The sequence below is a fragment of the Eptesicus fuscus genome, chromosome 12 (genome assembly GCF_027574615.1).
Source record: "Eptesicus fuscus isolate TK198812 chromosome 12, DD_ASM_mEF_20220401, whole genome shotgun sequence".
Classification (NCBI taxonomy): domain Eukaryota; kingdom Metazoa; phylum Chordata; class Mammalia; order Chiroptera; family Vespertilionidae; genus Eptesicus; species Eptesicus fuscus.
In genome coordinates, this window is record NC_072484.1 from 64,587,735 (window position 1) to 64,602,691 (window position 14,957).

Here is a 14,957-nt window from a genome sequence, read left to right on the forward strand (position 1 = left end):
ACAGAGGGCTGAGTGTCCTAATGCTGAGAATCGCTGAGTGCGGTGCCATGCCTGGAGCCTGCCTCTGCAGTTCATCTGGACGCAGAAGTTCACGGATCAGCACAAAGAGGCAGAACATCTGTTTAATGCCTCTGTGACCTACATGCACAGCACCTGAAGGGCTGATGTAACTAGCGCCTGAGAGGGTCTGCACTGCAAAACCTTGTCATACCATTTCCCTTGTTCCTTAACCATGGAGTTCCCAGCCTCGGAGCTTTTCACAGCTTTCAGGTTTGTCCTTGAGATTTTTACTCTGCTATTCTTTGTCGCAGAGAATCAGCAATTCACAGTAGCAGGACTCAGATCACCAGTGAGTTGCAGAACTGGAATTAAAATTCATGTCTATTGATTTTTTTATTTTTATTTTCTATTGTGCATTGTATTTTGTTTTCAAACTATTTAGATAGTCATTTAGCCAAATATGTTTCTGCAAATGTAAAAAAAACAACTAACCAGCAGCACCAAGGCCTGGCTGGCTGCCCAGCTTTTGTGTGAGAGCAGTGATGCTGCCCGTCAGACGGCCCTGCCTCCTTGCACACCCGCCGGTGGAATGATTACGGTGGCAGATTACCTTGTCTGTCCTGTTTACTGCAAGCACACCGTTGAATTCTCTCACTGTCTGCCCTCACATGGCTTCTGTCCATCTAGGTTAAATGCTGCTCTGTACTTAGCAGCTGTTTAAAGCTCTTTGCCTTCCTTTCTACTTTAATGCCCACTCCCTGACCTCAGTTTGGTTCCAGGGTTTCCATCCTGGTCTACAGTCTCTCGGTCTGCATACTGTGAAATTTACCTTCCACATACTATAGGTATTTTTAAAAATATATATATATTTTGCCCACACATCACTTTAACCTTAACTGTTTATCATACTTCTTCCGTGAAATTTTTCTTGAGTAATTCTACTCCTCTAACTTTATTTTTTCTGATCCCTTCCTGGCACTCTAACACAAAATCTTGCCATTAGACAGGCGCTAACCTCCACCTCTGACCAGCCCCTTCTATTGCAGATTGCTCACCTGTTTGTGAGGAACCGTAGTATTCTGTCTGACCACTGCAGTCTTGACAAATACATGGAACCTTGGTTCTCAAACTTCATTCATTTCTGAAGGCTGTTAAAAAATCGAATCATATTTTTCCATTAGGAATAATGTAAATTGAATTAATCTGTTCCAGATCCTCAAATGATTCCCTGTTTTAACCTTTCTTATGTACAGTGCATGTCTTATATACTGTTTAATCTATAAACACTTTACAAACAAAAAGGACATGAAATATATATATGAAAATTAACAAAAGAAATGTAATGTATAGTAAAAAATGAAAATTTAGCCCTGTCCCATGTGGCTCAGTTGATTGGATGTAGTCCTGTGCACTGAAAGGTTGCTAGTTCAATTACTAGTCAGGGCACATGCCCGGGTTGCCAGCTTGATCCCCAGTAGGGGGTGTGCAGGAGGCAGCCAATCAATGTTTCACTCTCATACATTGATGTTTTTCTCTTTCTCTCCCTCTCCTTTCCCCTCTCTGAAAAAATCAATAAAATTCTTTTAAAAAATAAAATTGAAATTTTAATAATAAGTGGCAACGAAAGCCAAAAACATATGAAAATACTCAATTTCCTGAGATGTTAACGATGTGAAGTTTAGCAGTAAACTGACTCATACTCACGAATTGTCTCCTTTGTTACCTGATCATGCAGGTATCAACATGAAAGGGTTGTTGGGTTGAGAAGTGAATTGTTTGAGATGAGAGATGTTTGAGAACCGAGGTTTGACTGTATTCCAAAGAGGTGGGTCTTCTCACCCAGACCCAAATACACAATGAAGAACAACTCTTTGGTAAGATCAGCACTCACCCAGGGGTCTGGTGGCTAATGGTTAGTATTCAGTGTAAATAAAAAGTTTAAAAAACCTGTACAGTTATTACTAATTACCACAGCTTTTCATTTATTTAATGCTTTGCAATGTGCAAAGTGTGTATGTGTGCATGTGTGTACATACATATAGCTAGATGCCCAAGGCTGTATACTTCTCACTTCCTTGTAAGGAGAGACTAGTCAACTCCTCACCCCCAATCACACACACACACCCAGAAATGTTAGGAGACTCAGCCAAACCCACAGAAGAGGTGTGGTCCAGAAAACCCAGCTCTGTGCCTTTGACTCCTCATAATGGCACAACAAAGACAGAGAGCCTGCTTTTCCTCTGACTTTTCACAAATGCGAATAATTATATGAAGGTCTCACTTAAGGCCACTGTCACAACACTCTAATTAGCAGTTGACACCTTAGGGAATGATGTTCAGATGGCAGCCAGCCAGGTGTGTTAGGAAATAGGACATGGAGTAGATATCCAGGGATGGAGGGGTGTCTGGAAGGCAGGATGGGGATGCCCTAGAGAAGCGGGGGAGGGGATAAGCTGGGTCCTGGCACAATTAGGTGTGTGCTCCAGGTGGAACGTTCCTGTGGCCTTGAGGGGGTGGATTCAAGGAGGCTAGGCCAGGGACTGGAGGCCCACCAGGTAGAGAGTTGTTGGCCAATTTAGGTTGGAGGTAATGACATCAGTGCTGAGGCAACACTGTGAGAAAGTGGAGGAGACAGAGTCCAGAGATCAGAGTGAGTGGAGTAATAACACCTTCATTTATTCTTCAAGTATGGACTCTGAGCTCACATGGTTCCCAGTCCATGTAAGGGAACAGGCACATTAGCCAATGATTGCAGTGCACTGTGGAAAGTGCTGCCATACAGTATGTCTCAGTCAGGACACCAAGAAGGGAATCATTAATTTGCCTGGGATATGGGAGAGGAATGACTGCCCAGTAGAGGGGCATTGTTGGGTATCAAAGCATGAATCAGTTTCTCAGGTGGATGGGGAAGAATCGGCAGAGAAAACAGTATAGAGAACATGATGGAGGCTTGGAAAACGATGAGTCATGGCGTGAAGTACAGAGCATATCAGGGGCAGTGCCAAAGTAATTTATTAGAGAGGTCAATTTCAAAGGGAGAGTCTTGGACGTTGCTCTGTAGACGGTGGAGAACCAGTGTGGCATATGAATAAGATGTGTCCTCATAATAGTCCACTCATAAGATAATAAAGGTTGAATGAAAGCAGTGACAAGGGAGAGAAAGGAGAGGCCTCGAGAGAGAAGCAGGAGGCAGAGTTACTCACATGTGTTTGCCAGCTTGATATGGGGGCCCCCAAGAGCGATGATTGACAGGTCGCCCGCCACGCAGGAATTGGAGGGGGAGTGGTGGTATTTACCAATGCAGGAAATGCAGGGAGCAGACACGTAATGAGAGAACCAGAAGATGAGGGTTTGAGAGAGGAGAATTCTGGAGGCAGTGTCCCACAAAGGGGAAGAGGAAATTCTAATGAGATCAGACCATCAATGGAGCTGGGGTCTGCTGGGGTTCAAAGGGGATTTCAGCACTCAGCTAAGACTTACTGAGTAGATGCTGCAGCAAAAGCTATGGAATTCATAGCCTGGACTTCACTACTCCCCTGAGCTCCTCACATATATCCCCACAGCCTTCCTGACTTTTCCACTGGTTGTCCTGGACATTTCCCACTCAGCAGAGCTGAGACCGAGGTATGGGTCTGCACCCCCCGCTGACAGTGCAGAGCATGTTCGGCACCCCTTGGTGAATGCCCCACCACCTCTCCCACAGCAGCCTCCAGGTGGCTTGGAGCCCGCTCTCTCCTCCTAGTAGGCTCTCCATTACATAGCAGATGTGATCCTTCCAGAATGGAAATCCGATTGTATCACCCCCTGATCAAACCCTCCAGTGGCTTCCTGCCAATCTGAGAACGGGAACCTTGTGTGAGCATGGAACCTGTGGAACCTTGTGTGAGCATGGTCGGGCCCTATGTCCTTCCACTGCCTGTTTTCTCGTCTTAATGTATTCCATCCATGCTCCTCTTGCTTTCCGGAGGACACGCCAAGTAGTCCGACCTCAGGGCCTTTCCCCAGATCGTATCTCCCTCATCACACTGTTCTGATCTCTACCCCAAGTCACCCCAGCAGAGAGGCCTTTCTGAATCCACCTATTTAAAATCGCCCCACCCTCATCTTTTTGCTCCTCAACCCCCTGACCCCTGTGTCTTTTTATGGTGTTAATTACCAAGTAGAATTATTTTCTTGTTTTTCCATATCGAGACTGCTAGCTCTATGAAGGAAAGGACCATTTCTCTTGATTACTGATGTGCCCCCTGATTGTGGAGCAAGACTTAGTAAACAGTAGGCACTCAATAACTATTGGCTGGATGGAAGGAAGAAACAATTAAATCTTGACATGCTGGGCAATATTCTAAGAATGCTTGTACCCATTATTCATTGCATGCTCAGGGGCAAAGGGGAAGGGTGAGGGAGAAGGATTAGTTTTCAAACTTAGGTTAGGTGTCAGCTGAGTGTTTGGGAAGGGGCTGGGCCAGGAGGAGGGAAACAGGGCAAAGACATAGTGGACCAACTTCATAAACAGCCAAGAACCAGCTGTTTAGACACTTGGCCAAATTGCATTGCTATTCATTCATCGATAGTCTGGCTGACTGCATGTCCTAAGCATTACCAAAGTTTATATTGATTATTTGAACTTTGCACAAAATACTTATATTCATGTCTTCTTTGTGTTTTTTATTCTTTTCCAGTCAGAGATTCTCCAAATCCTGAATGCATTTTTTTCTCCCCTTTTAAATTAGCTCTCCTGGGAGGGTGGGAAGCTTTGGTAATTTGGATCGGGAGATCTACATCTGCTGGATGACTGGCCCAGGGCGTGCTGACTGCACCTGGGCTTGGGGTTCTCCTGTCCTCAGATTCTGGGACTTCCTTGACCCCTCACCCCTGGCTTTCCCCAGTTTCACTAGTTTGCTGGGAAACCTCCCCAGGCAGCCAGGGTCCTGGGCTTCACAGTTTTCTACGTATGTTCTTTCCACATGGCCTTTGGTTTGTGATGTTTCTTCCTGGGCAACTGCTGGGCCCAGAGCCAGGGCACCAAGTGGGAGGCTGACAGACCTGTTCTGGGGTCCTGCCTCTTTCCCTGGAGGTCTGGCCCTGGGTGGGACCCTTTGCCTGGCGAAGCCTGGTCTTCTCTGGCAGAGGAGCGACATTCCTACCTTGAAGCATTGCTCTGGGCGTGCAGGGGCCAGCGTGCTTGCAGGTCCCTGCCACAGCACCTGGCCCGAGGGAACTGTGGAATCTTGTGAGCAACATGTTTGTGGCCACGGAAAAGGACTAGTGAATGTTGCTCTTACCTTTCCCTACAAGTTGCTTTCACTTGTAGGGAAAGGGTCCAAGTTCTGATTCTCACTCAACCCCTGCAGCCCCCTCTCTGCCCGGCCCTGAGTCCTGGATGGGCTCCACCCAATCTGAGAGCTTTCCTCACAGGGCTGGGTCCAAACCTGGCTCGGTCCTTGGTGCCCACAGAGCGGCCCGCCGGTCGCGGAGTGGCTGCCCAGCAAACCTTCTCAATTGACTAAGCTAATGACCATGTCCTTAGCATGTTTTTGGATCTTTTCTGGTGGTTCTGACCTCCTACTTCCATTTACTGAACAACTTTTTGTTGAGGGCCTACTATGTGCCAGGTAGTCTATGGGGAATAGATCAGCAAGCAAGACAGGTGAGCCCCTCCTTTGTGGAGCTTTCATCCTGGAGGAACCTTCCCTCATTCTCTCAGCACTGCCGGGTCTCTTCCAGATGTATTCCTTGGTTGATATGCATTTGGGTGTTAAGTTCTTAATATATGTATTGAGCTTATCGTGTGCCGGACACGGTTCTGAGCATTTTGTATACATTATCTCACTGGCATCTGTATAATTTCCAACAAAACTGTATGAAGGAGGCTCTATTAATGTCTTCAGTTTACAGACAAGAAGCCAATGTCCCCAGTCTGGATGCTGGCCCATGTTTACAACTCCTGGGAGCTGGGCCCTAGTTCTGCCCACCTGACTCCAGAGCCTGTATCCACCCTCACTGACCCTGGCAGCCTCTCTTGATCCTGGCACATGCCTTAGACCTTAATTCTGTCTTTCCTCTGGACAGAAATGCCTCCCATGACACCCAGTGCAGGTGTGTGTCTGTCAGGGCTCCCAAGTTCCCAAGTGGCTCCTCTGCAGGCCGTCAGAATGAGCCTGGTTATCTTCCTGTCCACAATCCCAGACCTGCTCTAAGCATGGAGCCAGTGGGTTACCCAGGCCTCCCCCACTCCCAGGTCCCGGCTCCTCGGGGGGAGGGGGGCAGCAGGACCATTTCCATGGCCTTCCACAATTGTTTCCCTGTCCTCCCCTTCTGAGCCTTTTCACCGCGCTTCCCCTCACCCTTGTACTCTCTTTTGATCTTGCAAATCCAGGCCCGTGGAGAAATCAGACAGTATGAAATATGAAAACTGCTTGGGAAGTAATTGAAGAAACACTGCGACTTTTGAAACCCGTAGAGATAACACACCTTCTTGCTCACGTTATTTAATTTTTAATGGCAGATTTAATTAATGGAAATCAGGTTTCTGGTTTCAGATGTGCATACGAAGCAGCTGGAGGAGAAGGAGGGGTGGCCGTTTATTGGGCAGAGGAAAAGAATCCAAAATCAGGAATCAGAAGAGTCTGATGGGAAAGAAAAATTCCCCAGAAATAACAGTTCACTACTATCAGTGGGTGTTAATTAATGTGTGTAGATTCAGTACAATGCATTTCAGAATGATTTCCAGTGACTTATGAATGGATAACAGGGCTCCTTTTCAAGTGCAGGCATCGTGGGATTGTGCTGTGGGAAGCCAGGCACTCTCCTGGTACTGCAGTTCACCTCCACACAGCTGCCAGAATGTTCTTTCTGAAATACAAATCAACCCTGCCACTCCCTTGCTTAAAAAATAAAACCTTTGGCCCTGACCGCCATGGCTCAGTGGTTAGAGCATTGGCCTGCACACAGGAGGGTCACGGGTTCGATTCCCAGTCAAGGGCATGTACCTGGGTTGCAGGCCGATCCCCACCTCCAGTCTGGGTGCACATGGAAGGCAACCCATTGATGTGTCTCTCTCACATCGATGTTTCTCTCTCCTCCTCCCCTCTTCCTTCCACTCTCTCTAAAATCAATGGAAAAAATATTCTCATTTCTCAGGAAAGGATTAAAAAAAAGAAAACCTTTGTTCCCTACTCATTGGGCTGGGGTCCATCTGGGCTCTGAGCCAGTTGAGACCCTGACCTCCCCGCACTCCCCAACCGCTGCTGGGTACCAGCTGACTTTCTTTCCAGGTCCAGGCTGTGGAGAGGTTTATTGGTCACCGAATACCTACCCTCTGTCCTTTCTGCTTTTGCCTTCTTAAACCATGTATTGTTTTTTCAAAAACATTACTTAATATTTAAAAAAGATTAGGCTTTGATCAGCTCCTTAGAAGCCAGGCTAATGGTATGGCCCAGGTGCCTCCATGTCATCTGGGGTGACTGGCCAAACGTCTATTGTACTTGTGATGTGGCATCATCTGGGAGCCCGGGAGGTCCGGGAGCAGGCACCCTGGTCTCAATACTCAGTGGGTTCCCGTATGAATGTCTGTGGCCAGCCCTTCTAGAAGCCCCTTGGTGGTGGTGTGGTCCAGGAGTCTGCAGAGCGCCCTGCTATTCCCAGCAAAGGGGTCTGGGTGCTCTTCGGAAGCCTCAGGAAGGCCTGCTGGACACAGGCCGTGAGCACAGGAAGCCAGCTCAGCACTCCCAGAGTCCGACCAGGGCCTTGGTGTACCAGGGAGCAGCAGTGGGGCACCCAACAATGCCTGGTCGGTCTGGGTCTACGCAGGCAGATTAGAAGGCAGGGTGGGTGGGTGGCTCAGGGCAGGAAGGGGACTTCCTCTGAGTCATTCTGAGAGACAATAGAGGAAGCTGCCGTCGGGTAATCACAACCACTTCTTGGCCTGTGGGCACTTCCTGTGACAAATCTTACTGACCACATGTTCAGTCTGAGCTTGTGGTTGACTTAACCACTTATCGGTTCACCCTTGCTGGTCTGTGTGCCTGGAGATACAATGAGCTTTCTGTCAACCAACAGCACTCTGGGCCCATCTGGGATGGGGATACTCCCTTATAAAGGGACATTGACGAGTGGTGGGGCCTGGAAGATGGGGACCTGATACTCTTCCAAAGAGGAGAAGGCGTGGGCTGTGAGGCTGTCTTGTGGGAAAGGAAACAGACCCAGATCAGTGGGGGTGCTTAGGTAAGGCATAGGTTAGCGTTAGAAAGTTCTGTGGTGTAATGATAGTGGCTACCATGGACAGGGAGGGTATCGTGAGCCAGGAACCACCGGCCATGGTCTCAGCCACCCTGTGAGGGAGGAAACAAGGAAACAAGGCTCAAGGAAGTAAGTGGCCCAAAGAACACTGCCGGCATGTGCCAAAGCGGAAGCTAAAATGTGGGTCTCTGGACCGTGCAGCCTTTGTGAGGGCTCATGAATTGGACTACAAACTGAGTCTCAGCGGTCCCCACCAGGGTGTCACAGAAGAGTGAGGGGAGGCCCTGATTTCACTCGTCTCGTCCTTACTCCTCCGCTCAGAACAGTCAGTATTGGGTGAATGTCAGTCTGGCTGAGGAAGAATCGTGATCTCTTGGCTGGAACATGCAGCTCCAGAGAGAAATGTGCTGGGCGACTTGGAATGAGCACGTGCCAGCGGGAGCCAGGGCAGCCTGGCCAGGAGGGAAGAAGAACCCCTATTTATTTTGTACCTGTTGTGTGGTGGGAGCTTTCTCACGTCCCAGCTGTGTGCCTGATGGCCATCGGAGAGGGGTGTTGGCTATCTCCCCAGTTCAGAGATGAGGACATGAGCCAGGAAGAGGCAGCATGACCTGCCCAGGCTCACTCGGTGGCTGGAGGAGGAAGGCCTGGCATTGGCCTCACCCCAGCACCACCCAGAGGTGTTTCTACACTGCTCTGTCCCAGTGTGCTCCCTCCAGCACAACTTTCCATGCTGATCTCCCACATGACTCTTCCCTGAGGCTGCCGTACAGGGGTGGGGGTCCAGACTCCACCTTGATGTTCTGAAGGTCCTAGGGGAGGTGCTTCCTGCCCCACCTTGGTTACCTTCCCTGCAGATGGGTGATGGGACAAGGCATTTTCTCTGCCTGACTCTGTTCTGAGCACCTTTCACCTATTTCGGTCTGTCTAAGGAGGGGGTCATTCCCCCTCAGGCCAGGCTATCTGTGTGCATGGCATCTGCTGCTATCTTGTCACCCTCCCTGGGGAGGTCTGACTGCCGGCCTTGTCTTGGGCTATGATCTGGGTGATTTAATTCTTGAGGCTGTTCCTGCAAGAAGTCATTCCTCACAGTTCTCTGTATGGAGCGTGGTGATAGGTGGGCTAGCTGTGTGTTTCTTTTGGTCTCCTCGGGGAAACAAGTGGAAAGTGCTGGATTCTGGGCCTGTGTGGCCTGAAGCAACTCGCCCCTGAGACAAAGGAAGTAGTGACTTACCCAGAGTCACAGTGAGGTGGCCCCTGGGATTTAATCCATTCTACCTTGTTGCAAACCTGGCTGTCTCCACACCAGCTTGGCTCTGTACATGTACACCCACGAGGTAACCTCAGAAGGGATATAAGTGTGTGCCTTTGGAACCACCCTGCAAGGCTCTGTCCAGTCACCATGCCAAGAAGCACCTTGGTGTTGGCAGGCAGCAGGGCACATGCCCGACTCAGGATCAGCCTCCTGGGCTGTAGCCCTGGCACAGCCACTTGCTGTGTGACTTTGGGCTACTGGCTTAATCTTTCTGGGCAGCAGAGTCTACCTATAAAATAAGGCTTGGACCAGGTCCAGACTCAGCAAACTTTTTATTTAAAGACTAGAGGCCCGGTGCATGAAAATTCATGCACTGGAGTGGGGGTCCCTCAGCCCGGCCTGCCCCCTCTCACAGTCCAGGAGCCCTCAGGGATGGGAGGCGACCAGGCGATCAGGGGAAGGTGACGCCCTATCACTGCTGCTGCCACTGCTGGCTGGGCAGCTGCCATCCGAGGCTTACTTGTGCCTCGGGGCAGCTGGGGGGCTGAAGGGACTAGGGGACTCCAGAGGCAGGCGTACGGAGTGGCTGGGCCTGCCTGGGGGTGGGCCTGGCCTTGCTGCATGCCTGCCTCCCTGGCCGGGCTTGAGGGGACTGGGTGCCGCCATCTTGTGGCTGTGGGCGCCACCATCTTTGAGGGTGTGACAGTCAATTAGCATATTCCATCCTTATTGGCTGTGGGCACCGCCATCTTTGAAGGCGGGGCAGTTAATTAGCATATTCCCTCATTGGCTGTGGAAGCCACCATCTTTGAGGGTGGGACAGTCAATTAGCATATTCCCTCCTTATTGGCTGTGGGTGCCGCCATCTTTGCAACAGCATGAGGGTCAATTAGCATATCCCTCTTTATTAGATAGGATGGTAAATATTTTAGGCTCTGTGGGCCATACATTCTCTGTCACAACAACTCAACTCAGCCATTGCAGCACAAAGCAGCCACAGAAGTGAATAGTGTCTGTCAATTTTTTTTTTTTTCAGAGAGAGAGAGAGAGAGAGAAACATCTATCGGTTGCCTGCCATACACACCCTGCCCTGGGATCAAATCCATTACCTTTTGGTCACCTGGCCAGGGCTAGCTAGCATCTGTCACTTTTTAATGCAGTTGCATCATGTGACAGGGCCAGAGGGAAATTGCAGTCTTTGGTAACCTGTTCTATTTTTCTCTTTGTAGAATGCTGAGATGTATAAACTATCTTCACAGCAATTCCATGAGGCAGCTTCGAAAATGGAGAGCATGATAAAGTAAGAATTTGTTTATTATTCTTTGTAAACTTAGCCTGTATTTGTAAGAATTCCCATACATGGCTTGAAACCTGCCACCACCTGCCTAATTTCAAATTTCTGTAATAATACAGAGGACCATCTGTTTCTCAGTTCTCTCACCTGGATCTGAGGCAGCTATTGGTCACCTGTAATTGACCACACGAGCACTCACTTCTCCCTAGCAACCTGGCAAATGGAGTGGGGCTGCGGCAGACTTGGCAGGGCTATTCCAGGCCAGGTGTCCATCGGGCCCCCAGAGAAGTCAGGGAAGGGGTGCTGCTGGTCCCCCATTTGTGGAGCTGGTTTTCAGGGGATGAGTCTGTTCCCTGTGGGTACCCTATGTGTCTGGCCCTGTGCCACAAGCTCATGTATGCTGACACTCGAGGTGGCCCCTGCTTTACTCCAGAAGGACTGGCTCAGGGACACTGATGGCTCACTTGGGTCGCACAGTGCTGAGGGCAGCGTTCCGTCCCCGTCTGTCGTGCTCCTGTGCTGTAAGGGGAGGCCCCTGAGCCAGAATGTCAGGATTGGAGGTGCATGCAGTGTGTCCAGTATAGATGCAGTTCTGCTTAGTTTAGGGGGCAGGTCAGGGAAGGTCTGAGGCTGTGGTCGGCAAACTGCGGCTCACTAGCCACATGCGGCTCTTTGGCCCCTTGAATGTGGCTCTTCCACAAAATACCACAGCCTGGGCAAGTCTATTTTGAAGAAGTGGCATTAGAAGAAGTTTAAGTTTAAAAAACTTGTCTCTCAAAAGAAATTTCAATCGTTGTACTGTTGATATTCGGCTCTGTTGACTAATGAGTTTGCCGACCACTGGTCTGAGGGATTCCTGTGGGGAAGGGAGAGCCGGGCCTTACACTCTGGGTTATTTTTTGAAGTTGGTCTCTGTGGACCCAGACCTTCATAAGGTAACCAGGGGCTCCGACCAACTCGCTCCTCCTCCCTTGTGGGTCTTTCTCCTTCAAGGGTGAGTCGGGGGTGACTCCCAGGCAAACCAATCAGAGTTCAGAGTGGCGAGGGATTGGGTCTGGCACCAAGAGAAGGAAACAGAAGGTTTAGGTGACCAGGAGATGACACATTTCTTGTGAACACGGCTGCTGATGAAAAATGTGTGGAGCCAGGAGGGGTCGGGAGGTAGAGGAGATGTACGTGCAGTACAGGCCCAGTGGGTACATAGACACCCGGAGCTGGGGAAATACCACCAGATTGGGGTACAACTGACTAAAGAGTGGGTTTGGGAAAGAGAAACCGTTATCTTGAAGAGTTCGAGTCCTGCAGTAGTAATAGGAGACTAGGAAAAAGACCTTTCCAGGCAGCAGGTAATATGCCAAAAGGTCCTGCGCCTGCCCATTGGGATCCCACAGGGCCTGAGGTGTGGGTGGGTGAGCGCTATGAGCTGTGTGGACCCTGCGGAATGGAATGTTCCAGCTGTCCTTGCAGAATGTGTGGGCCACCCCACATGCAGAAGCTCCTGTCCTCACAGACGAGGGCTCCTGTGCGACCCGAGTAAGCACTGTCCTCACCCCGAGTAAGCACTGTCCTCACCCATGGGGCTGATCATTGCTCATGATCACAATCAGTGAGAGAAAGAGGCTGGAAAGCAGTCACACCTCAGAGGTGGGTGGGTGACAACCACCCTAGTAATGTGATCCTGGAAAGGGAAAAATCGGGGTTGGCTCCTGGCCCTGGCCCACCCCCTGGAGTGTCTGTGGGGCAGTGATGCCGGATCCAGAGTCCCCTCCCCCTTCTCTGGATCATGGAACCAACTGCTGAAGGGAAGCAGCTCTGGGGAGAAGCCAGGAAGCTTTACAGTCACTGGACATGCATTTTGTCACCTGCCATGTGGCCCACCATCCTGGGAGTTGGGACTCATGGACTCCTGGTCCCTGGCTTAGTGAATTCGATGGTATCATCATATTCTTTCTCATCATATCCTTTGAAGGCAAAGGGGAGCTGACATAAGAGTATATTTTTAATCTGAGCGAAGCGAAGAGTAGTTTGTTTGCAGTATCCCTTGAGAATGACTTACTAAGCACATTACTAAATGATAGGTGCTTTACAGGCACTTCAACTGTATGCTTTTATTTACTGTTATTGGTTGCATTTCACAGATGGAGAACTGAAGCTAGAGAGGTTGTCCACAGTCACACGTGGTTCCCTGCTGGGCTGGGGTCAGGCTTGACTGAGACTGCTTTGTAGTCACCGTTCTTCACTGTTTGCCTCGGCTTCTTCCCTGCCCCTTGAAAGCTCCCTCTGAACATAAGATGGGCAGCAGGTTGGAGCTATCAGTCAGCCTGGACCTGGAATCACACCTCAGTCTTGCTTCCGATTGGCTCTGTGCCCTTGGGCAAGTCACTTAACCTCTCTGGTTTCCTCATCTACAAAACAAAGAGGAGCAACCCCTTTAAAGCTTTCAGTGAGATACCACAGAGAAAGTAGACCTATGATGTCAACAACTGTTGGTATAGTTTGACTTATGTCCAAACCTGTAGAGAATTTTTATGAGTGTGAGTCAAACTGATAACTGTTGGGAAGCAAGCTACCTACGAGTTGAGAAAATGCTCCTGAGAATGGCAGTGTTGCAGCATTTATACCTTAGAATCCTAGGAAGAGATGTCAGGAGCACTACGGGAACCCATGGCTGGTAGATGAAAGGGGTGGGAGGAAGCAAACCCGGGAAATCTCGGGGCCTGGATAAAAAAGTAAAACAGGAGACACTCACTTCTTTTACATTGGCGGGTACAGAATAGTTAATAATTAACATTTACAGCACACAGAGATGGTATGTGGGGAACAAGATAACAATGAGGGTTTGTGTGGTCTCCTGCTCTGGTGCAGGGGGTTGTGCCTTGATGGGTCTGGAAAAGGAGATTCCTCTGACATTTCAAAGGTATGTTATCTGAGACTACAAAAAAGACAATAGGCAGGCTCACTTAAGATAAAGATTGACCTTTGTCAAGGAAGCTATTGGCCTAAGACACCTACTAGTATCTGCCTGGACCTGCTTTTACTTAGGAATTTACACACCGTCCTTCTGGCCTCTCAGTTTATCGGGTTTAATATGTGACCCTTTTTTCGTCCACAGACTGTTACTAATAATGGCAGTCATTTGAATCACTTTTACAACACCTAGCTTGACATAGCATGGAACAGATGTAAAAATAGATTTTACTAAAGAAGAAAATTTTGTCTTTTCCCAAATAAATTAAACAGTAAGTAATGTAGAGTTAAAATTATTGTACTTAAACATAAGGTGCGGACAGAATCTTTGATTGAGAGATTTCTTGGATTGGCAAATGATTGTAAATCGCATTGTAAATGCCACAGGAGTAAGTGCCAACTGCTGACAGCAATACTACTGGAGAATTTTCTTCTTTTAACAACTTTGAGTAAACTGAATGGTTACTTAGATGGTTAATTAATGTTTCACACACTTGTGTGTGTGTGTGTGTGTGTGTGTGTGTTTTGTATTGTTTTTTTTGTTTTGTTTGTGTGTGTGTTAATCCTCACCCGAGGATATTTATCCATTGATTTTTAGAGAGAGTGGAAGGGAGAAGGAGAAACAGAGAAACATCGATGTGAGAGAGACACACTGATTGGTTGCCTCTTGCATGCATCCTGACCAGGGCCGGGGAACCTGCAACCAGGGTATGTGCTCTTGACCGGAATTGAACCTGGGACCCTTCAGTCCTCGGGTTGATGCTCTATCCACTGAGCAAAACTGGCTAGGGCTCACCCACTTTTTAAACACACGTGTATAGACTATTCGCCAGGCACCATGCTAAGTGCTAGAGATAAACAAGACAGCTTCGGTTGCTACCAGCAAGGAGCTTATAGCATTTGGAGAATGAAAACAGTATTTTTAAATTAATAGCACAAAAAGCAGTTGCCCAAACAATGACTGATTACAGTAATGAATCGTGAAAGAAAGACTGAGTTTGAATTTAAAAGCCCAGGTTTGAGTCCCTAAACCCAGACTTGGAAGTTGGTAAGGCTTCTAAGGAAATGGCATGTCAGCTGACTCCCGTAAAATGAGAAGTTGGCCAGAGGAAGGAAGGAGAAGAAACATTTCAAAAAGAAGGATTACCTGTGCAAAGGCCCCAGGGCAGGAAGTAATTTAGCACATTCGAGGAATTAAAAGGC

The 14,957-nt window shown here is 48.7% G+C and overlaps 1 protein-coding gene across 2 annotated transcripts in view; it reads left to right on the forward strand.

Annotated features, from left to right (window-relative positions):
* The window catches only part of CHCHD6 (coiled-coil-helix-coiled-coil-helix domain containing 6), a 223,826-nt gene that overhangs the window by 169,484 nt on the left and 39,385 nt on the right, over positions 1-14,957 (forward strand). For both annotated transcript variants that reach the window (XM_028138606.2, XM_054724400.1), the window contains exon 6: positions 10,723-10,793. In XM_028138606.2, coding sequence (XP_027994407.1) covers positions 10,723-10,793 — 71 coding nt within the window. The remainder of the gene's footprint in view (positions 1-10,722; positions 10,794-14,957) is intronic.